The sequence below is a fragment of the Arvicanthis niloticus genome, chromosome 3, assembly GCF_011762505.2.
Source record: "Arvicanthis niloticus isolate mArvNil1 chromosome 3, mArvNil1.pat.X, whole genome shotgun sequence".
Lineage (NCBI taxonomy): Eukaryota > Metazoa > Chordata > Mammalia > Rodentia > Muridae > Arvicanthis > Arvicanthis niloticus.
The window spans coordinates 82,565,851-82,589,625 of NC_047660.1; the positions used below are offsets into that span (position 1 = coordinate 82,565,851).

A 23,775-nucleotide genomic window follows, 5' to 3' on the forward strand; every position below is an offset into this window, starting at 1 on the left:
TACAGTGGATTAAACATTTACTTAGACTGAGACAAGAGCAGCCAGCAAACATACATTATATATTCCCAACACACAAACACATACATACACACATACAAGCACACAAGCATGCCTGCACACACACACACACACACACACACACACACACACACACAGGCACACAAGCATACCTGCAAACATACACACACACACACACACACATAAGCATGCCTGCAAATAAACACACATACGCCTGCACACACAAATGAACACTCATGGAGGCTTCAGGCCAAACAGTAGATCTTGGTCCCAGGTAGGGAAAGGAGATTTGGCTCTGTCTCAGGGCACTGGACTGATAAGCAGTTTCCAGAGCAAGTCTCAGTAGAAGATGGAGCCAGTGCTTCCCTGGATCCAAGCTGCTCTGTCCCAGTCAGTCCTAACTGCTTTGAAAACTTGGTGGGAAAGTCCTAATTATAGAATCAAGCATATAACACCTGACTCTATAAACGCTTCACAACAAACCCAAAAATCTAGCTTGGCATGGTGGCACATGTCTTTGATCCAGCACCTGGAGGCAGATCTGTATCTGTAGTTCAAGGCCAGCCTAGTCTACATTGAGTTCAGGCTAGCCAGGTACATAGTGAGAACCACTCTCAAAATAAATAAATAAATCTAAAATAATCACTGTCTATTTGGAGATAGATAATTATCCTATCTATCTACTCAAGGAAGCCTATCCCATGAATGACTACTTAGTACTACTAAATAAGCAAGAAAACAAAAAAATGTTCCAAGGCCACTAGTTGACATGTGTTCAGGAATAACATTGGGAATTTTTTTCTCTCAGCTGTACCTGTTAAAAGAACCCAGCTTTAACTTATATCTGCCCTACCCCAACTCTGACCTGGCAGCTGTTCAAAAAAGCAGGACCCGGCCAGAGGAGCACTGGACTCAACTGCTCATTCAGACATGCCTCCTTGTCAGACTCCCCGGGGAATGTCTGGGAGTGAGCAGCTTGCATACAAGTGCTTTATGGATCCACAGCTCGAGGGACTTTCCAGTAGCACAGGACAGTGTTCAGTGGGACGAACTCAATGTTAAACACCTCAATGAGAAAGGAGGTGTTGAGGACCAACCAGGTAACAGACTAGTTGACTCCAGGCCTCACGCTGCAGGAGCGGCCTGATTTTTCAGTTGGTCAATAGTCTGGGCAAGGCCACTGCTCTTGTCTGGCAGGTGTAAATCCTCAGGTTTTAAGTCCTGTGCCCTTTTACATGTTATCTGCGTCCAGCTTTTAGCTTTACAGAAAGAGGCTCATGCATTTCACAATATTTGCCTCATGCTGAAGCCAAACAGGAAAAGGGAACATTAAAAAAAATTACCTAACATCTGTTGCTGAAATCTAGGGAGAGGGCATTAACTCCCTTATGAAACACCTGTTTGGCCACATGAAAACTGACGTGCTTAATAGAACCCTCTCCATCTTCCCATCAGCAGTCGGAGGAATGAATGAGCCCGGGCCATAGCTACAATGGTTGATCTAATTGAGTTGGATAAACTAATTTCAGCAGGAAGGCAGAGGGTGATTCTCCCAAAGCAGCCACACTGCCAAACTCAGAATCCACATGTAGAGAAGAAACAGGCTGCTTGGTGTGGTGGCCAGAATCTCCGCCTTAAATCAACACCTGTGACAGAAATGTCTCGCCTCCCTGGAGCAGGGTGTGTACCTGGCAGAGGAGAGAGTGCCACAGTGCAGGGCTCCCATTAGACACCTTACTCTTGAGACTGGCAAAGTCTGCTGACCAGGCCATCTGCCCCCCCTGCCCTTCTCAGGCCTTGGCAGCTTTGAGAGTAGGGCTCTTATTTCAAAGGCTCAAGTGCCCATGTTTGCCTCAAGCCAAAGGAAAGCATAGGCCTTTTGGGTTTTGTAACCCTTGGAAACTGCTGAAGTGCCTCAGAGCACGGACCGTGGGAAAGGCAAGCCTTGGCTGCAATGGGCACAGAAGAATGTCCTAGGTGCTTTGACTGAGAGGCGCTGTCAGGTGATCACAGTACTTCAGACTAAGTTCCGTCAGCATGCCCACGGCCCTGTGTGCCTCTGAATAAAAGGTCTGGTGCCAACACAAGAGGCCACTCAGACAGACAGCACTCTCCTAACCCTTTGCGATTAACTTCCTACATTCAAAGCATTTCCTCTGAAGAAAACAAACAAACAAACAAACAAACAAAACTGTCTAAGTTGAAGGAAAAAAGATCACATCATCTAACTGTGTACATTGTAGACAAGAACATGAAAGCCCAGAGGGACCCAAAGCCTGCCTTGTCCAGCTCTTTCCTTGCACTGCACTACCGTCTCCATGGACAAGACATCTGCATGAGCCAAACAACACTTTAAATGTGTCTGGGGAGCTCATTTGATGAAAAATCTGCAATACATTTCCCCACAAGCTCATGATCCCAACTTATCATGTCTCCAAATAGCTCGGCTCCAGGTGCACCTTTGTGCAAGTCCCTTTCCAAGAGCCTGCCAGACAGTTGCCAGAGACTCTCGAGAATTATGGCCTAAGAGTACTGGGGAATGCTGGCTAAATATAAACTTGTCTAGAAGCAAAGACTTTGTCTACCATATACAAAAACCTAAACATTGAGAAATTTGTTGGCAACTGATATTTGAAACTGAATCTCCTTTTTGTCCCAGGAGAGTGGATCAAAATACTCTGACACAGCCCATCTGCAGCAAGGAGGCAATGGGCTCCGTCAGGGTGAAGAGGGACAATAGTGATGTGTTATCTGTTGAGCGCCTGCTCTAGGCCAGGCTCTGTGCTGGGGCGGAGATGTCCTGTCCTAGGACACAGCTTCCAGCTGACTGTGGTCCATCAAATCCCAGGAGAGCTTGGCTCCTTGGCTCCTGCTGAGCTCTATGGTGAGCTGATAAATGTATTCAATGGTGATTGAAAACAATCCCTATGTGCTTCAGACAGTAAGGTCTTAGAGAACACTCCGGAAGGTATTACTCAGCTGCCCCCTAGTGTTGTAGAAGGAGCCATGAACCATTGGCAAGTCAGAATAGTAAGGAGAGTGTGCTGCATTCCAGTGTAGGCCAACAGTCCCTCAACTACCTGAAGGCTAAATCTGTCTTTCTTTTACATGATTCTCAAAAGTGAAAAATGGGCTTCGTGTTTTTAAGTGGTTGTGGGGGTGGGGGAAGGTCAAAAGAACACTTTATGATGTATGAAAGTCATAGGGAATTCAGATTTCAGCATCCATAAGGGAAAATCCAGCCATGACAGAGCCAGAAGCATCCAGTTAGGCTTATTCCATGGCTGGCACCAGGCTCAATGGCAGAGTTGATGGCTGGAATGGGGATCACATCCCTGCAAGGCCAAATGTATTTACTGTTAAGCCTTCATTAAAAAGTTCACAGATCCCCTGCCTCTAATCAAGGACTACAGACACTTGCTGGAGGACCTCGAGGATGCTCAGGGTCCTTTATACACCACTGTCTCCATCTAAAATCTCAGATCTATGAAGGGATAGATAGGGACTAGAGTAATGTTGAGGAATTACATGCACTCCTTCATCATAATAAAGGTGTTATGTAAGTCATAGAGGATGTAATTCAAATGCCAAATTATTAACTATGCCATGGTCGTAGCAACAGTAAAGAATTTCACCATCATGGGTAATACTGAAAAGTTCCCAGAAAAGCACATAGAAACTGTTTTTTCTGGGTGCATGTTTTCTCTTCTTCAGTCACACAGTCCTGAAATTTTCTCTGCATGACAAGAGGACAATTGCTATGAGAGAATCGATGTGCAAAAATGTAAGATAAACTAGAAAATTGTCTATCAGTCAAAGCATGTTGGATTAGCGCCTGGCAATTCACCATGACAATACAGAGAGGACAAAGCTGAGAAAGTCACAGACTTTTACTTGTTTTAAAACAAAACAAGAAAAAACATTACCCTACTGTTTGGGGAAGGAACAGCAGAGTTGGAGCTTTTGTGGATAACATGCTCTATTTATCAGCCGCTCCAAGGAAGACTGAAATGGAGGCGTCGCTCTGCTCAGGAGCTGTGACTTAGAAAGACACAAGTGAAATCAACGCTTCACCCAACCTGGGAGCTCTGTGCCTGATGACGCCCATCCATCCTCTCCAGGAGAAGCTATTGCCTGTAGCTATAATTAACATTTGTGTCCACAGATGCACACACACACACACACACACACACACACACGCACGCACACACACACGCACATGCACACACACACATGCACGATCCTATAACAATCAGAAATAGAGATGAAGGATGAACAAGCTACAACATGTTGGTGATGCTCATTCTTCACTTAACAGGATGGGCAGCCGACCCTCAGTATCTATGGGACCAGTCATAGCCAAAGCTGCCCCTTAGATAAAATAGTATAATATTTGCATGTGACCTATATCCATATACCCCCGTATACTTTAAGTCATCCCTGGACTACGTTTCATTCCTAACAGCGCTAAACAATCATTCTACTGTATTGTTTAGGGAATTATTACAAATCGAGTCCGAACATGTTCAGTGCAGATGACTTTTTGTGCGTGTGTGAATTATTTTCAATCTGCATTTGGTTCAGTTGGATGTAGATTGAAGCCATGGATGCAGGGTCTGAAGATATGGAGGGTCGGCTGGACAGGAACACCTACAATCTCACAAGCATCGTGTTTACTAGTGAAGGGAAGCAAGACCCAAGGCTTGGTGTAGTCTCTGAAGGTGGAAAGTTACTAAAAATAAAAATCACCCTGTCACCTTTAGGACTTAGAAATTATCAAAAGCCACTTCTCCATTTCTAAGCCTTTAACCTAGAAGCTGCCTATTCAAGAACTACTATCAATTTCCTTTAAACCAGTGGTTCTCAACCTTGCTAATGTTGTGACCCTTGAACATAGTCCCTCATGCTGTGCTGACCCCCAACCATAAAATTATTTCCATTTCTACTTCATAATTGTAATTTTTGCTAATGTCAGGAATCATAATGAAGACGTCAGATTTCCTAAAGGGGTCACGACCCACAGGTTGAAAACTACTGCGCTAAACAACTCACTGTAAGAATACTGGCTTGATCCATTGGAAGTTGGGCTCATTAACTATATGATGATAGCTGTATTTCCCAGCCAGTCCTCTAATGGGAACTTATGGGGAAAAATGATGTCTAAACTTCTGTGAGCTTTAAAAACTTTAAAAACTCTACATATAAAAAAGTCCCGGGGATGGGGGAACGGCTGCTATACTTTGCTTACAGCAAGTCCTTCTGGCTCTGCCTGGAATGAAAGGAATTGTACCCTAGTCACTGAGACATCATCCACCTGCTGGAAGGTAAACCAGATCTGGCATTTTGGTCTTTCTGCTATCTCTGCTGAGCTCTTTGGCCTGGCTGACATTGAGGGAGGTAGAATAGGAGAAAAGTTAACGGTGAGCAATGGTCGGCCACATAGAGCTATAGGATGCATGAAAGGGGCCCTGACTGTGTTCTCCACTTCCCCTTTAGGATCTAGTAAAACAACTGTCTTTATGTATAGACTGTGGAGTCCAGGGGCTTCTTCCTCGAGAAATGTCGCTCTTGAGTTTAATCAGGACAGTCTTGGCCTCCTCCAGTTCCCAGAAGGGACTCGTGGGCAGGAGTAACTGCAGTAAGAAACAAGTTTCCGGAGAACTAAGAGCCCAGGAGCTAATGCCAGGCAGCAGACTTACTTTCAGCACTAGGGCTCCCCCTAAAGCTGGAGGAGGGGCTCACCAAGAGAGGGTCTAGGTCTGCTTCCCTTCTCGAAGAACTGACCTCCAGGGCTCTGTTCTCGGCCAGCTGCCCTTACCAAGGTCATCTTTAGTAAGGGAACAGCATGCTGTGAATTGTCCTTGAGCTGCTTACCCAGTAGAGCACATCTGTCCAGCCCTCCATGGTAATGCACTGGAACACAGTGAGCATGGCAAAGGCAAAGTTATCAAAGTTAGTGATGCCTCCATTGGGGCCAACCCAGCCACTCCTACATTCCGTGCCATTGGCGGTACACTGGCGTCCGTTCCCTGAGAACGCACATGGAGCTGGGTCCTCTTCAGCTACTATATCTGTAGATAGAAGAAGCACAGGCACGACTCAGAAGACGGACAACCAGGACCATCGCTCAAACCCACAACACCCAGCACCGGTACCCTTGCCATAGCAACATCTCAATCTTCCCCCCTGCCCCCTGCCCGGGCTAATTGAAATATCCCTCACCAGCAGAATTCAGTTTCTTTTGGTCACCACCACCTACTACCTATCATTCTCCATTCCTGTTCTCAGTGCCTCTCCTAGACTGACAGACAACGAGGTACCTGCTTTGCCTTGTACAGGGCCCCCATCTTATCTGCTAGGATACTGTCCATAGGGGATCAGAATGGAAAAGTCTCCTCAACATAATTCACACAGAAAGAGGAAACAGATGGGAGGGAAAGGCTCAGGGGACCAGCACCTCCTCCAGGACAAAGCACAAAACTGTCACTACTCACCTGAGTCGGCAAAAAAACATGTTTTGTGCATTTTTCCAATAAAAAGTTCCAATCCTATAATAGCATAGATGATAATTACAAATAATACCAAAAGGGCTATGTGGAGGAGGGGGACCATGGCTTTTATAATGGAGTTCAGAACAACTTGTAAACCTAGGAGAGAAAAAGAATCCATCTGTGAGTTAAGACGACACTTCAAACAAGCCATAAATATAATTCCTAATGATGCTCTATTTGTGACATACAGTAATAAAATTTAGAGGTATTTTAAAGCCGTTAATTAATACTAACCCTCGATGTGAGATGACCTAAGAAGGGACTCCTAAATGTCATTTAGCCCAGCCCCCTCACTACACAGATGGAAAAACCAAGACCCAGAGAGGTGTAGCCAGGATTAAAGTTACTTATCCACATATGCACTAATTTCTGTAGCCATTTAACAAAACCACCTGAATATTTACTACATGCAAATTACAGGGTTTGGTGCCTTGAGCAATATAAAGATGAATTGTAAAGAGTGACACACTCTCAAAGAGGTTACAGCCTCGAAGGAAACATAAGAATTTAATACAAGCTACTCTCAGGTAGTATACAAATACTGTATGAGCAACAGCAAACAGGAAATTTAAGAGGATTGAAAACACTGTCTCAGTACACGGAGGACCTAACGTAGTTTCCCATTCATCTGAGCCTGAAGACAGAGTCCCACAGGAAGGGCTGGGCAGAGAACCAGAAGTAGTCACAGAAGTAGTGCACACAGAAGAGTGCACAGTGAGCTGGAGCGGTGGAGAGTCATGAAGGCATCAGCAAAGAGAAGGTCACATGTCAGTCTGGGGTCAGACCTGAGTCTATTAGGGAAAGTTGCCTCAGACAGAGTGAGTGGACAGCAATCAGAGTGAAAGACTGACAAAGGACTGGAAAGAGAGGGGGGCCCCAGAGACGTTGGAATGCAGAGACTCCTGGGACCTGACTTCAACTGCAGGAAGGGATGAAGGGAAAGTGCCTTAGGAAAGGGTCAATGATCTTGCCCAGGATAAGGGACAAATTACACCTGTCCCCCATCAGAGCCCAAAAGAAAAAAAAATCCCTCCACATGTTTCTAAAGGTGGTCCCTCCAGGATGGAGGAGGCAAGCAGGGGCAGCAGAAGGCTGAGTGACTTAGAAAGGTTGAGTTTGGATGCCCAGTATAACATTATGGTACAGGTGTCCCGTAGCTAAAATGTGGTCTTGACACATGAGAGACTCCAATAGAACTCAGAGCTGCTGTGGATCAGGTGCAGACACACAGACACAGTGAGGGAGTAGAATGGAAGGAAAGGAGGGAGCCCAGAGCCTGCACTAGAACCGGGCTTCCAGGCTCAGTGGCTAGTACCAAGCTCCATCCCCACCTCTTGTGGCCTCGGCTTCCTTTGTCTCTCTTCCCCTTATTTTCCGGACATTTATTTAAAGAAAGAGGGACACACAATGCTGAGATACTAGAGATAAAACAAAGCAGCAGCTGGGATAAGCCAAAGAAAAGGAAAGAGACCCTCACAGCTACAGCAGCATGCCTCCCTTGATGAGCACCAGTGGGAAGAGACAGGGCACGGGCAGGAGGGAGGCCTGACAAGATTCATGGCCAGCAAGACACTGTCTCCCCACATCCTTCTTTGTGGCTAAAATTCTAGACCTGTCTTTAAATGTTCAAATGATTTCTTTCGAAAACATTTTTGATGATTTTTCATGGTTTTTTGTCTATTGCAGGCAGTGATGGGGGGGGAGGGGGGCACTGCATCCCATATACATGGACAGGGCTTCTTGGCTACTATTTTGATAGTTTCTTTTTTCTTTTTCTCTTTTTAGACATTCATGGGCCATTCCATAGCACCTAAGAGTAAGTTCTTAAACTCTACTGCAGTGAGCCACTGGTCTCAGGAATATATTGACGTCTAGCGTAACTACTGTATTTAAGATCGGCCAAACTTATGAGAGAGTATCAAGTTGCATCTCACACTGAGTACATATGTTCTCATTACATTCTGCTCCTTGGGACGTAATCAACATGCACGCCATGAAGGCATGGGAAGGATGCCATGTAGGGGTGGGGAGACCTGGGCCCTGTGATGCTCCCCTCCAGTCATGAGAGCTCAAAAGTGGTGACTTACCAACTGGCCTTTCTGAGCTCCTCTGAGAGAGTGAGAACAGGCCAGAGGAGCTTCTATGCTCTTTCCTATATTATGATATCTTGAATTCTAGTTTTGTTCTTTCTTTTGTTTGAGACAGGGTCTCACTATATAGCCCTGGAGCTTGCTCTGTAGACCAGACTGACCTCAAAATCACAGAGGTCTACCTGCTTCTGCTTCCAGAGTGCTCGGTTTAAGTACGTGAACCACTATACCTGGTTCTCTTAGATTCTAATAAACATTTATCAGATAATAGAATGTAAGTCATCAAAGATTCACTAAAGTCCACCAATCATACAAATACACACACACACACAATTTTAAATAATAGTAATTATTTTTGCTTTTGTTTTTCTAGACAGGGTTCCACCATAGATCCCTTGGCTGTCCTAGGACTCATGCCATAGACCAGGCTGTCCTCAAACTCACAGAGATCTTCCTGCTTCTGCCTCCTAAGTGCTGGAATTAAAGGCATGGGGCCACTGTTGCCCTGTTCTGGCGAGGTGGCTTTGCAGGCAAATAAGTTTTGCTACCAAGCCTGACCTGAGTGATCCCTGAAACCCCCAATGATAAAAGAAAAGAAATGACTTCTACACGTTGTCTTCTAATCTTTGCAATGTGTGCCATGGCACACATGGTACATATGCACACGAGTGTGTGTGTGTGTGTGTGTGTGTGTGTGTGTGTGTGTGTGTGTACAAAACTAAAAAAATGTAATAATTTTTTAAAAATAATTCTACATGATCAATTATGCCCCTTTGGAATGCAGCTGTCTTTCTCTTAATGAATACACATATTTCTCCCCTACCCCCTGTAGAATCGCCTCAATCTTCAGGAGAGAGAAGACAATGCTTTATAAGAATAGGCAAATATTCCTGGGCATTTTCAATAATTTCAGGTGCTGGAGAAAAAAAAAATCACCAAGTCCGCAGCTGAAAACAGCGGGGCCCAGAAACCCTGATTCCCCTCTCCCCAAGCCTGCTGGATCTGAGAAGAGTGCTCCCTGACAGGACCAGCTTAAGCTCAGAGCCTCATTTCTCTCTGTGACCTGTAAGTGAGTGAGATGCAGACTACCACAGATCTCAAACAGCCTTGTGTCTTGGAGGAGGAAAGCGCAGGAAGCTGTTCTCCAGGGTTTACAGAGCACCAACCCTCCTGTGGAAACCTCCTCAGCCCAAGGAGCCAAGGCCAGGCCAAGCCAATTCCAAGAGTTTTCACTGGCAAGGGCGGCTCATGCAGGCACGAGCCACAGCTCCGGGTCTGCACGAAGCACACGCCACAGGCAGGTGTCCTGCCATTCTCTCTTTAGGGGGAAAGGCTGTCATGGTTACTTTGAAATTAGATTAAGCTGTGACAACTCAATCTGAAAGAGCATATTTGCTCCCTAAGCGCTCCATCTCATCATGTTACACTTGACGCTGCCAGCCATGGCCAAGGTATTTCTATTTCTCTGATTGCTTCCAGACAGTTCTGTGGTTTTTGACTCGCACTGATCTTTTTCAATGAAAATAAATGAACCATCTGGAAAAATAAGGACACTTAAAACACCACTTCCTACATTTTAAATGTTAAATTTGGAAATGTAGTATTTTCTTTTCCAGAGGGGTTTGGTGCGTTCTAGGTGCCTAAGGTTTAATAAAACTTCATGAGGACATTCTGGGAGGAAAAGAGTCGGTGTTCTGAGGGCTTTATGAGCTGTGGAAAGTGGGTGTACCCAGCGGTAGGCTTTTTTTTTGGGGGGGGGGTGGGGGTTCGAGACAGGGTTTCTGTCCTGGAACTCACTCTGTAGACCAGGCTGGCCTCAAACTCAGAAATCCGCCTGCCTCTGTCTCCCAAGTGCTGGGATTAAAGGCGTGCGCCACCACTGCCCAGCACCAGGCAGGCTTCTTAAGGAAGCCTCTCCTTTCCCATGCCAGGTGAGATTCCACTTGACCAGAGGTCAGACTCAGGAGGCAAGCAGGGTCAGGCACTGGCTGACATGTAGAAACTGATATGTTCATCCCCCTTCTCAGAAAGATGTCACCATTGGCTGTAGAGCCAAATTCTAACTACACTGTTGCTCCCCACTCAGCAACCCTCCAACTTCCCTTCAGCTACCACTACAAGGTGGGGCAGGCTTGGGTGAAGGAAGAAAACCACTGGGTATCATCAGAGCACAAAACTAAAGAGGAAATGAGAGGCTGGAAGCCCAGGTCTCCGACTGCCACCCAGCCTCTCTTCAACTGAAAAGCAGATGACAATAAATGCCACCTGTACTCTGTTGGGAACATCCCAGAGAGCCACACCGATGGTGCAAGCTCAGTTCTCCAGCATCAAAGAAGGCCTGCTGGGGACAGGGCAACTCCCCCCAGAGGACCCACCCAACAGGGGAAAGGCAGTACTTCTAGAAGTAGGAAGCAAAATGTGCTTACTGGGCACTCCTGATACAAGTCGAAGAGGTCTTAACACTCGGAAGGCACGGAGGGCCTTGACATCAAAGCCTCCTGATTTGCCACTAGAGTGGTTCCCGCCTTCTGTTTCTTTGGTTAATTGTTCCAAAATTACACTAAACAACCTGAAAGAGGAAGAGAGAAACAAATGTTAGTCTGTCACCCAGGTAAGCAAAACAGGATGATAATAGTAGTTATTTTTGAACAAGGGCTAATTCTGGGTGGCTGCTAACTAAATTAAAAAAAAAAAAAAAAAAAAAGTCGAAGCAAAGGCCAAGAATCGGGCCATGGAACCCAACCGGCCCTGATGCCTGAAAACACCTCGGACAGAGGTCGTCCAGACCTGTGTTCAAGCCAACAAAGTAAGCAGAAGCAGGGACCCACTGAGGATCCCAGGGGGATGACAATTATCGGGGGGTGGGGGGGACATGGCTTGTGAGCCTGAGCCATATGCTAAGTACTTCACATCTGTCACCGTGCCCATATTCACGAAGGCATCATCAAGACCCCTTTATGGAGGTATGGAAGTAAAGCTGAAACGTACAGCTGCCTAGTCAGGTCACCAGTGGCAGAGCCAACATTTGCTTCCAGGTGTTGTGATTGATGAGGCTGAAGGGTCTGTAAGGGCAGGGAGTTTTCATCCATTCTGTTCATCTGTTTTAGTTGAGTTCCTAAAACAGTTCCTGACACACAACACACACAGTCCTCAAGAGACATCCTGATGCAGAAATAGGTGGACGACTTCAAAGTTCCACACCTTAATGTGCCACAGCACTCCCAGCGCAGCAGACAGCATCCCCCACCTGCACCCTCCTTGAGGTATTTGCAAAGCAATGTGAATCACAGGTGCAAAGGCTGAAAGAGTTATCTAAGGGAAGGCATGCATATCACCATTTTCTGTTCTGAAATGTGAGTAAAGTTATATCTGGCCACAATGACAAGTTTTTTCCGTCTCTTAGAAGGTTTTCCGGATAATGCTATTTTCGGACGGTCTGCTCGCTTGACAGTTACTTTTGCTTTTTTTTTTTTTTTTTTAAATAAATATTTATTCTTTGGAATGGTTGCTCATCTTTTAAGAGTAAATATAAATTTGTCCATTGCAAATAGCATCAACTCTGGCCCATCAGATTGTGGGAATGGTTGGCCCAGCAACAAAGAAAAGGTTTCTAAAGTTTAATTAGTAGCCAAAGCAGAAATTCTGCCCCCTCCTTGACAGGCCTCTGGGTTACCAAGACACTAGGTCCATAAAACACAGGGTGGTCTGATTGTGGACCTGATTGGGCACAGCTCTGTCACTCTGGGGCATTTATGGATACTCCTTTCTTTTAATAACAGCACAGCAACTAACAAGACCAGGAGGGGAAATGAACCACATCACCTTTGCAAAGCTTCACCTTCTAAGTTCTGACTGGGGAAACAGATCAAGGTTATGGCAGGCTTCTTATTGTGTTGGCTTCTAAAACTGACTGTAAACTCCTGCAGCAAAGCTAATGTTAAAAATCTCTGCCCCAAAACCAAGCTCACGGCTTCAGAGAAATAAAGGAAAAAGGAAAAACTTCAAACTCTGCAAACGTGGAAGCCACAGGAATTTTCATCCCAAAGGGTTAGGAAAGCAACTTCTTCAGGCAGTGACTAAAGACTTCTCTTAAACATGGGGTGACTGAAGACTGCTCTCAAGCACGGGGTGACTCTCAAGCATTGCTAGTTTTGCAATGTAGACCCCACAGTCATTTCATGACCCATTCTTCAGCTGGGTCCTGGAAACAGGTGAATAATGTCTCTGCCACTACAATAGAGCCCGAGACAGAGAGAGAAGCTGGCCACTGCTTCAAGGTGGTGTGGGCTAGGAAAGCCTCTCTTCTCTAGGACTCAGTTTCCCTCTCAGTAAAATAAGAAAATTTAATTAAGGATCTCAAATTCTACCTTCTATTTCTCTCCCACTCCTTCTCTTCCTCTTGCTCCTCCTTCTCCTCTTCCTAATAATGATAATAATAATGATAATGATAAAAGCACCATGTACCTCAGCATCTGAACAAATATGGACAGGAGAAGGAAGCAACAATATAGGATCCTAGGCTGTTATTAAAACTTTACTCCAAGAGGAGAAAAGGACATATTCAACTGACCAAGGCCAGGTGCACCAGAATGGGGACATCATGTTCTTCTTTACCAAAGCTTAAGTGACAACCTTGAATGCTTAAAATATCTCCTAAGAACCCAGAGGGTGGGGTGAGGGTTGATCCAGACCCGCTTTACTTTAAAGAAAGCGACTTCAGAAGAGTAGACCCCTTGGTCCTTGTGTGCTCACATTAACAGCTACATGCTACTTTCTTAATGTTTGTTTAAAGTGGGAATCTTGACAAAAGTAACAGGTCACTATGGACTCAGAATGGAAAACTCATTGGACAGAGAAACAGACTGTAGATGGAAACTTTAGTGAGTGGGAATTTGATTCAAAGAAAGACACCGTAATTGATCTTTTTCTTTTATATTTTTTTCTTCTGCTCTTGCCATGACCAAACATAATTTAGTAAACATTTTACTTCATAGGTTTCTTTTATGGTGGTAGGAAGTAGGTTAATATTTTAGATAAATAAAATGTGAGCGTTTCTTTTAATACTAACAAGAAATACCATTGGCTCTAGCCCTACCTTGTTACTTTTATCTTAGAACCAACTTCACCACAGTTTATTTTACAAATGCAAAACACACCTGCTTAAAGTTTAAATTAGCTGAGTTATGGCAACATTCGGAAATTCAACAAACAACCACTGTCAAGACAGATGAGTCCACGTCTCTGGTGGCTCTCTAGGCCCTCTCTGTAACCGCCTTCCCTCAACGTGGCTGCCGCTGACTGGGGACTACTTATCTGCACAGGCAGTTTCCTATTATGGAGACTATATACAGAAGCCACATGGTATTCTTTTTTTTTTTTTTTTTTTTTGCTTGTTATATTTTTTTGAGATTCATCCAAGTTGTTACATATATTAGTTTCTTTTATTGATAAATAAAATATTCACTTAAATAAGCATGCCATGCTGATTTTATAAATTTACCTGTTCGGTGGTATTAAGCTATTTTCAGCTTTCCTCTATTTTAGATAAAGTCTTTCTATAGAGACGTGTTTTCACTTCTTTGGATAAGTACCAGAAAACTAGTAATATGGTCACATGGCAAACATTTTTTTTAATAGTGGAAGAAAGTGGGGAAAGAATCTAAGTGATGTTATCACTTCATGTTTTAGAAGAGGTTCATGAGAGTTTCAATTTCCCCATGTGTTGGCTCCCATGTGGGATCTTTGAGCTCTTTACAGCCAGCAGACCCAGTAGGCACAGTGCTGTCACTGTGCTCTTAGTTACCATTTCTTTAATTACTAACAATGTTCAGGGGCTTGTTGGACAGCCACGATTGTTTAAATGAAGATCCATTCAGTTATTTTGCCCATTCTTTAGTATATTCTATTCTTGAATAGTTCTGCACACATGCCAAATATATATTTCACACCAAGAACTTCCTTTTCTTCCTTCCTTCCTTCCTTCCTTCCTTCCTCCCTCCCTCCCTCCCTCCCTCCCTTCCTTTCTTCCTTCCTTCCTTCCTTCCTTCCTTCCTTCCTTCCTTCCTTCCTTCCTTTTCTCTTTGCCCTTTTTGTGTACTCTAAGTACACAAAAGTGGGAACTGCTTTTTTTCATTGTTTTCACACTTATTTTTGAAAAAAAAGGTTTAAGTTTTGATAAACTTTAATCTTCTCATGGTCTCTGATGGGCGCTGCTTTCTGCCTCTTTGTCCTTTGAGACAGGATCACACAAGTCCCAAGCTGGCCTTGAACTCACTACATCTTGACTGAACTTCTTCTGAGCCTCCTTCACTTGTGTGGGAATTTTAAGGAGTACATCACCAGCACCCATGCCTTAGAAAGCTTGGCCTGACTAGGAATCATACAGGTTTTCTACAGTATTTGCTCCATGAAATTTTATAGTTTTAAATTGTAAATATGTCTATGGTCTGTGTGAAGGCCACACATGGTCTGAGGTAAGGATAGTCTTTCCCATTGACAAATGGTTGTTTCCACACTGTTTACTGGAAAGTTTCCTCATGACATTGAATCATCATGGCGTCTTTTTTTTTTTTTAATCAATTGATGGTACACACATAGGTCTATTTCTAGATGGCCCTATTTGATTCCATTGATCTTTATGTCAACTCCTAACATCAATATTATTTCGACTCCAATAACACTAGAGCAAGCCATAAGATCAGGCTCCAGCTATATTCTTAAAGATTCCTCTGGCCAGCTTAGAGCCTCTCTAATTTCCATACAGATGTTAGAAAAAAATCTTGTCAATTTTCCAAAAGCCTGACAATATTTAGATTAGGATTCAATCTATACCCTGACTTGGGAAGAAATAGAAATCTAAGGTCATTAAATCTTCCAACACACGAGCATGGTGTATGCAGGACTCTTTCTTCAGGTCTTGATTCCTCCCGTGAAGACTTTGCCATTTTAGCAAGCTATCCATACCTAAATGTTTCAAAGCTTTGGTGCCACTGTAAATAGTAACATTTATTTGTTTGTTTATTTGTTTTCTAATTGCCTGTGGCTAATACATAGAGGTTTCTATGCTTTTTATAGAGACTTTTTATCCAGAAACATTGTTAGTTTCATTTAGAAAACCTGATTCTATATGATTTTAGTCTTAAATTCACTGTGATTTATCTTATGAACCAGAATATTAACTCTCTTGATGAACACTTCATACGCATGTGAAAAGAATGTGTATTCTGCTCTTATTGATGGGGAGTCCTTTGCAAAGGTCAAGGTGATTGGTGGAATTGTTCAGGTTCCCCATCGACAGGTCCTAGCCGTACTCCAGCACTGAGAACTGGAACACACGGCTGTAAAGATGCCCTTTGGCTCCTCCTTCAGTTCTAAGAGTGTTTCATTCAAGTGCTTTGAAGCTCTGTTATCAGACATTTGAACAATGAGGATTCTTATATCATCTCGGGAAATACCCTTTGCCGTTATGAAATCTCTCTCTCCATGCCGGACAGCTCCTTTGTCTAAAGTCTACTTTGCTGGTTTTTGTTGTAGCCCCTCTAGACACCTTTTCTGTCCTTTGATTCACAAATTATTTGCTTTTGCATGAAAGAAGGTTAGAGAGATATTAGAAAGATGCAGCTTGTTTTCACTTGTGGTAATCTGACAAACTCATGGATTAATTAGGGTTCTGCTGAGTTAAACATTCCATCCTGTTATTTGTTTTGTTTACTTTGATTTTTCTTCTCTTACTTTTTTCTGAATTTTGTTCTTGTTGTGTTTCTGTCCTTCCTTGTCTTAATATTAACAACTAAAGCTCTGTGTTTCTAGTTGCCCCTATAGGAAAAGTGTTAACAGTAGTCTTCTGTGAAGGGAGAGAGTATTTTAGGATTTGCATACTGCTGGATCTCTGGGATAACGAATAAACTTTGCCATCAAACATCAAGTAGACGAAACAGCTACACATTCAATAAAAACTGGGTTTCAATAAAACTTTATTTGCCAAAATAGGTGTCAAAATACTTTGCTAATGTAGAGAAATGGGCTTCCTCTAGAGACGTCTCTAGGCTCTGGAGTGGAGGGTGCGTAGTTTGCAAGTCTGGGCTCCAGGGTTTAAAATCTGCACTTTTAATTGTTCATGACCTACCTTCAAACAGCATCTTATCATTCTAGGTACTGTACATACATTTGACAACAGCCTTACAACGGTCTCTATATCCTCTGTGCTACTGTAAGGTATTTTATTGCTACCAAAGGTAGAAATGTCACAATGCATTGTTTTTTTTTAGACAATTACCTTAAAAGAGATTTTAAAATGAGAATGAATATCTTTAAATTTATTCTGTCTGGAATTCCTCATTTCTTTTGTGTAGACCTTCATTTCTATCTGATGTCATTTTATTTCAATCTGTAAATCTGTCTTTAATCATTTTTGGATGTGCAAAAAGTCTGTCAGTAGTGAAGTCTCGGCTTTAGATTGTCTCAAACAGTTTCCATTTTGACCTGGGTTTGGAGAGAACTCTAAGCTGTCATTTCCCAGGAGTCTGAGGGTGTGTCTATTGTCTTCTGGCTTATACAGCTCTTGAAAGTTCTGACATGTCTTTTTTTTTTTTTTTTTTTTTTTTTTTTTTTTTTTTTTTTTTTTTAAAGCCCTTTTGACTGTGGTTGTGATAGGCCTTTCTCTGTGATTTTTGATCAAGCTTTGCCAGACATCTTGAACTTCTGAGTACATTTTCCACCCTATTTGGAACATTTAGAACCATTACCTCAGGGGCTTTCCTTTTCTCTCTCCTCCTTTCAAAAAAGATTTACTGGTATATTTAGTCTGTCTGTCTCTCTCTCTCTCTCTCTCTCTCTCTCTCTCTCTCTCTCTCTCTCTCTGTGTGTGTGTGTGTATGTACGCATGTGTGCATGTGTATGGACCTGTATGCATTTTATATGCACCGTATGTATAGGTATCCACAGACACCAGAAGAGGACATGGATCCCCTGGATCTGGAATTATAGACGGTTGTGAGATGCCATGTGGGTTCTGGGAACCAAACCCAGGTTCTGCCAGAGCAGACAGTGCTCTTAGCTGCTGAGCCGTCTCTCCAGTCTTTCTTTTCTAAGATTCTAAATGCACACGTTAGAACATTTGATCAGTGAAGTGGTGTTCATTTCCTTAATTATTTTTGTTACTGCTACATCTTCATGTCCCCTGATGTGTTTGTCTTTGGTGCTGCCTGATGTACTAGTGAGCCAATCTAGGGAATGTTTTCATTTCAGACACATTTTCCAGTCCTTCAAGTCTTGTGTGTCTCTCTCTTTTATTGCTCCATCTTTCCCCACTGTAGTCCTACCTTACCTTACGTCCACGAACACATTCGGAACTGCTATTTTAGACCCCTCTCAAGTTCCTTGCCATTTTTTCTGTAACTTCTGTGTTTGTTTCTACTCATAGAATTTCCTCCTTTTAGGGGGTCACACTTCCTCTTATATCTAGTATTACCTCAGTCAGGTGAGGTACTTAGAAGGATCATCTAAGTATTTAGATTTGATTTTTCCTTTGAAAAGTTTAGGGTTTTTTGTTATTTTATTTTTTGAGTTGTTTGTTTGTTTTACATGTAATTAAGTTACTTGCTTATCAGTTCTCTCTCCTTCAGGCTCCTTCTCAAACACTGTTATCAAAGCTTCAAAGAGTCTTCATTCTAGAGCAGGGAATAGCAGAGCTTTTCTGTAAAAGGCCAAGACAGTAAACATCTTAAGGCTTTATAGGCTGGGCTCTTCCACTCAACGATGACAACAAATGAATGCAACTATGTTACAATAAAACTTTATTTATAAAAATTAGTGGCAGCCCAGATGGGCTAGGATTTGGCCCCCTGCTCGTGGTTTCCCAAGCCATAGTCTAGATCTAGACTAACGCCACTACTAAAGGCTCTTCTGAGATTTTTTTCTGACCGTCTACAGTGTTCAGTACAGTAATTTACTCTGGGTTTTTGGATCACAAATACCCTTTAGTCTTAGACAAACTGGTTATTATTTATTTTATAGTTCCTGCGCCCTGTCTTTCTTTTTTCACTAACATTCTTCTTTGCTTGGCCTTGTGGAGTCTAGCACAGTTTCAACCAAGACTCCTGTGAACTTCAAGGCCCAGGCCCAGAGCTCTCCTCTCTCCAGCTCTCAACTAGTTCTCTCCCTTCCCACTTTATGTATCTCGGGTCTCCTGGAGTTTGATCTCTTAAACTTGGTAAGACCACCATATTGGCTCCGTTCCCTCTTCCTATGCTGTTCTGGGTGGGCAAAATGTTCCAGCAGAGAAAAAGCCAAGGTGACATATGGAGAGACAAGAAGTGAAACTATGTATCTCCATTTTCTAGTCTAATAAAGTCCAGTAGCAGGAAAGGTACATGACTCTTCCAGAACAGAGACATCCAGGACTCCAGCTTGCCACTCCCCGACAGGTGTTCCGAATAAGAGGAGGTATTTGCCTTAATGCCTATCTGCCACCTATTTGTTTTGAGTACATTACTTCTGCAATACAAGACTTAGGTGCCAATGTACAATGAGAGGTTTTATAAAAGCTAACTTTCTTCACAGTAAGTAAAACTGTCCAATGGGCTACCACTTTGGGTCTTATTTTCATTCCCTGGGGTAAAAGGACATCCCCCAAACTTAAGCTGCTCTCCCAATAGACAGAAAAAGTCATCTCCAATGAAAAACCAGAGGAATCATGATACAGATAATCCAAAAGACAACCCAGGTTGCTCAACTACAAAAGGTAACTGAATAAAGCCACAAATATGAAGGCAGAGGGATGGTTTTAAAAACTCTCTCAAAACTGGAGAGATGGCTCAGCAGTAAAGCTCACTTGCTACTCTTACAGAGGATCTGGGTTTGAGTCCCTACACCCACATGGTGACTCAAAACTATGTTATTCCAGTTTGAGGGATCTGATGCCCTCTTCTGGATCTCATCAGGGCTAGATATGCATGAAGTACCTAGACATACATGCAGATGAAATACTCATACATATAACGTAAAAATAAATACATTAAAAAAAACCCTCTCTTGATGGAAACAAGAGAGTACTCCTAATTTTAGGAGTAACTTACAGAACAGCTCTGGTAAGGAGTCCCAAAGCAGGGCTATAGCTTGTCTCCTTTCATGGATGCTCCAAAGACCTGATTCGTGTTTTCTCTGTTGGCAACGTCTCAGGGTGTGGAAGAAATGGGACAACACAGACCTCTATTTTTCATTGTAACATTCTCCTTTAGCTAAATCTACTAGCCTCTTCCTCTTGTAACAGGGTTTTAAAAGAACACCTGCTTCTCTGCATTTTCTAGTTTATTTTATGCCAGATATGTGACATTATTCAGACACTTGTTTTGTTATTTAGGATGGGAAAGTGGTATGCCAAGATTTCTCCCACAACTCAGCATAAAAACATAATAGCTTTGCTCAAGGGATATTAAACAGCAGAGTACCTCACAGCGAGGAAGGCTTTATCATATGATACACATGTTTTTAACTAGCAGGGTGCTAAGTTTTAGGAGCTGTATTTACTTAACTCTGCCCACCAACCAGGCAGGTCTATTTGTGGAGACTGGAGGTGAGGTGAATCATCTTTCATTAGCAGCTGAGACTTCCTCCAACAGCCTGTCACTGACTTCCCCAAGCACAACACCAATCAAGAGAGATCTTCACCCCTGCCTCTGCCTAGGGATTGACAGCAGCCCTGCCAGCATTAAAAGAATCCCTGATAGGTCCTGGCGCCATCATGGGCATATGAACAACCACCTTCCCCAACAAGGCTTGTGTTCCCTTTACCATCCAGCCCACACCTCCACTTCCCAGATAAACTTTTTCCCCCAAACCAAGAAGGACTTACCCTACTATTACTATAACAAAATCCAGTAAATTCCATCCATTCCTAACATAAGCATTAGGATGCAGCAATAGTCCATACGCTATAATCTTCAGAAATGTCTCCACTGTAAAAATAATCAGGAAGGCATATTCTACTTTTTCCTGTAAAGAGATACAAACACGGGGGGGGGGGGGGAGGCGGGGGGAGAAAGAAACAATGATCAGGATCAACAGCTCAGAGACAGAAGAACTGCCCCACCCCCACAATTTTATCATGAGAACTAAAATCACTACCCTGCACGTAGGGTAGGCCGGGAAAACATTTTAATTGTAATGCTGAATTTCTCCCAAGCAGCTAAGTGTCAAATGCTGTAGTTCCAGGCTGCATGGTTGCATTTTGCCACCTGCCCTGATGCATGAGCAATGAGTCTGCCTCGGACATAACAGGCATGTTTTCTATTTGCACACATTTGCACAACACAGCATGTTTTCCCCAAGATTGCCAGATCAGGCTCAGAAAAGCACCAGGATGAAATAAGCACTCTGACAGTGGTGTTTGAACAGAACGCTGCAGTCTGGAAGAACAGACACACAATGGACTTCACTCTTATTTTTTCTTGGAGTTTTCTCTGACATTTTAAGTTAAAGCCAGCTTTGTCACTGCATGGCAAGGTAACCTTGGACAAGTACCTATTCAACTCTAAATCTGACTGCCCTTACCCACAGAGAAAAAGGCAGGGAGCTCAGATGCCAAAGACACTGCTTAATACTGCATGCCTCCTCTTCCTGGATGGCACCCATGATGGCCTCCTAAGCAGCCTCCTGGAGATATAGCTCCACCTTTATGTCAGTTCCCACGTCTGCTCCTATCTGATTGCCACACGTCTGCAGCACTGCCTGATGACCAGAACCTCTCCAACTCTAACCCACATGACTCCCCAAGCAGACCAGGATGCCTCCGTCAACAGGTCTAAAGGCATAGGCTTACTATAAATTTGATAGAAACCCAATGGGCAGGGCCATGAGTGGCCAACTAGCATTCTCTGGCTTTAATCTACTTAACAAAACAAACAAACAAAAAAAAAATCTCAACAATGAAAACTTTTCTCTGTGGGCTCTATCATCCTCAGTAGCCCCAAATCCTTAGACTCACAGACTTTACTTATTAACATGGCTACTACAGAACGCTATAGTAAATATGGCTCAGGAAACAGTGAGCTCCTCCTGCACATGACAGGCATCCCAGAAGGAATCAGGATTAAAAACATCCCAACTCTGGTCCCATCCTTGAAAACTTTGGCCTGGAAGGGGACACAGGAACTTTTAAAGCACATCCATGTCCATAGAGAACCTCTAAAATCCAGTGGGTTAGCATGAGAGCACTTCTCTACTTGTGCTGAAGTCAAGGGTCTCAGCCACAACTCCTAGGCCTGTCCTTTTCCCCATGGTCACACAAAAGAAGGCAGACATTGTGGGACCACTATTGTAGACATGGATTTATAAATGGAAATTTATGCTTTTTAAAGGAAATGCTTCTGGATAGGAACTTCTTATTTTGGAAATCATCTTTTAAAATATTCACTGCAGGATGATTCCAACAGGCTTGCCTTCCTAAAAATGTAACATATCTACGCACACATTTGCTTGCAGGAACTATAGCACTCTTCTGCATTTCAATGGAAATGTTGTCTGCCCTACCTCTAGGCTGCAGGCCTCTGCTACTAGACAGCTGGCCCCTGTCTCTGGCTGCCCCAGGACAGAACTTTCTCATGGCTTCTTACCAGCATCTTCCCTCTGGGCTGCCAGGGCAATATCCAACTGCAGCCTGTGCATCCAAGACAGTACCCACCTTTTTTACTCCCCCTCCCCCATAGAAAAGCCAGTTGATGAGATTTGCTTTCCCTAACCCTAGGCCATTTTTGGCTCTTAACATTCTCATCCTCTCTCTCTCTCTCTCTCTCTCTCTCTCTCTCTCTCTCTCTCTCTCTCTCTCTCTGTGTGTGTGTGCATGCATGTGTATGTATGTGCATGTGTATGTGTGTATGTGTATGTATGTGTGTGTGTACATATACACATGGAGGCCGTGGGCAAACATCAGTTCTCTCCTTCTACTATATTTGATCAGAGGACTGAATTCAGGTCTTGGTCTTGGTAGCAAGTATTCCCACCCACTGAGCCACCTAGACAGACCTGGCTCCTGTCATTTCTAAACCTGCCATCTAATACTCTGTGAATCTTTGGAACACCATCACAACAGTCTAAGAAATTCTTTTGAGTTAGTCAAAATTAGGATGTTTATGATGTCAAAGCACTAACTCATACCCAATCCCTACCCATTCATGCCTCCTGGTCCTTCAAACAGATTCAGTTCTCTGCTGGCTCATCCTGTGTACTCCTCCCTCCACCATCTGGTCATCCTTCCCACTCCTGCCCCCATTTCCCTCACACTGTCAGACCCTTCAAGGCTAAGCAGCCTTGAAGGTGCTCCCAGGGTAGCATATGCACCATGACCTGACAGACCACATGCAGACCTATGGAGCTGCTGCTCTGTTTGCAACCCAGGTTCTTTATCCTCCTCCTGCTGTATCTTTGAGTGGATGGTCTCATAGGAACATGAGGACACACCACCCAGCATCCCAATTCACAATACAATTAATACAGTGGGGGTCAGGGTTTGACCCTGAGAGTGTATAGAGATCCAGGAAGGAGCACAAACTCTGAAAACTCAAAGGAGGAAGAGGAGGAGGAAGGAGAGGAGGAGGAAGAGTAAAAGGAAGAGAAGGAAGAGGAGAAAGAAGAGGAAGAGGAGGAAAAAGAAGAGGAGGAAGGATGAGGAGGAGGAAGAAGAGAAGGAGGAGATGGAAGAAGAGGAGGAGGAGGAGTTATTCTGTGATTTTAAACCAGAGGCCCAAATCTCTGAAAATACCTACCTGCTTTACTCAAAACTGCCCTTACCACCAAGTGTACATCGTCAATATGTTTTCAAGACTCCTAGTTCTAAGAGAACAAGGTAATCTAAAAACGGTACACTGTCTTGAAAATCCCTCTTCCCTTTCATCCTCTCAGCTTTATTTACTAGGCCAGACAGGGAAAAGCTTTGGCTGCCATGCCATCAATATTCATAGCAGTTACATCCCTATGTCAAGATAGTCCCATACTTCAGAGCAGAAAAACAAGATAAAGAACAGAGAGTACACCTAACAAACACGCTCTGATTTTTATTTATAAGTAACTGTACCATGAGGCACATAATATGAGGGCCATTAGTGTAACTGAATGGCTGAAGG

General features: G+C 43.5%; 1 protein-coding gene across 20 annotated transcripts in view; it reads right to left on the bottom strand.

Annotated features, from left to right (window-relative positions):
• Cacna1d (calcium voltage-gated channel subunit alpha1 D) overlaps positions 1 to 23,775 on the bottom strand; it is a 428,745-nt gene that overhangs the window by 131,098 nt on the left and 273,872 nt on the right. For all 20 annotated transcript variants that reach the window (XM_076931328.1, XM_076931316.1, XM_076931317.1 and 17 more), the window contains exons 4-7: positions 20,511 to 20,650; positions 11,086 to 11,228; positions 6,513 to 6,665; positions 5,893 to 6,089 (exon numbers count right to left, since the gene is read on the bottom strand). In XM_076931328.1, the coding sequence (XP_076787443.1) occupies positions 5,893 to 6,089; positions 6,513 to 6,665; positions 11,086 to 11,228; positions 20,511 to 20,650 (633 nt within the window). The remainder of the gene's footprint in view (positions 1 to 5,892; positions 6,090 to 6,512; positions 6,666 to 11,085; positions 11,229 to 20,510; positions 20,651 to 23,775) is intronic.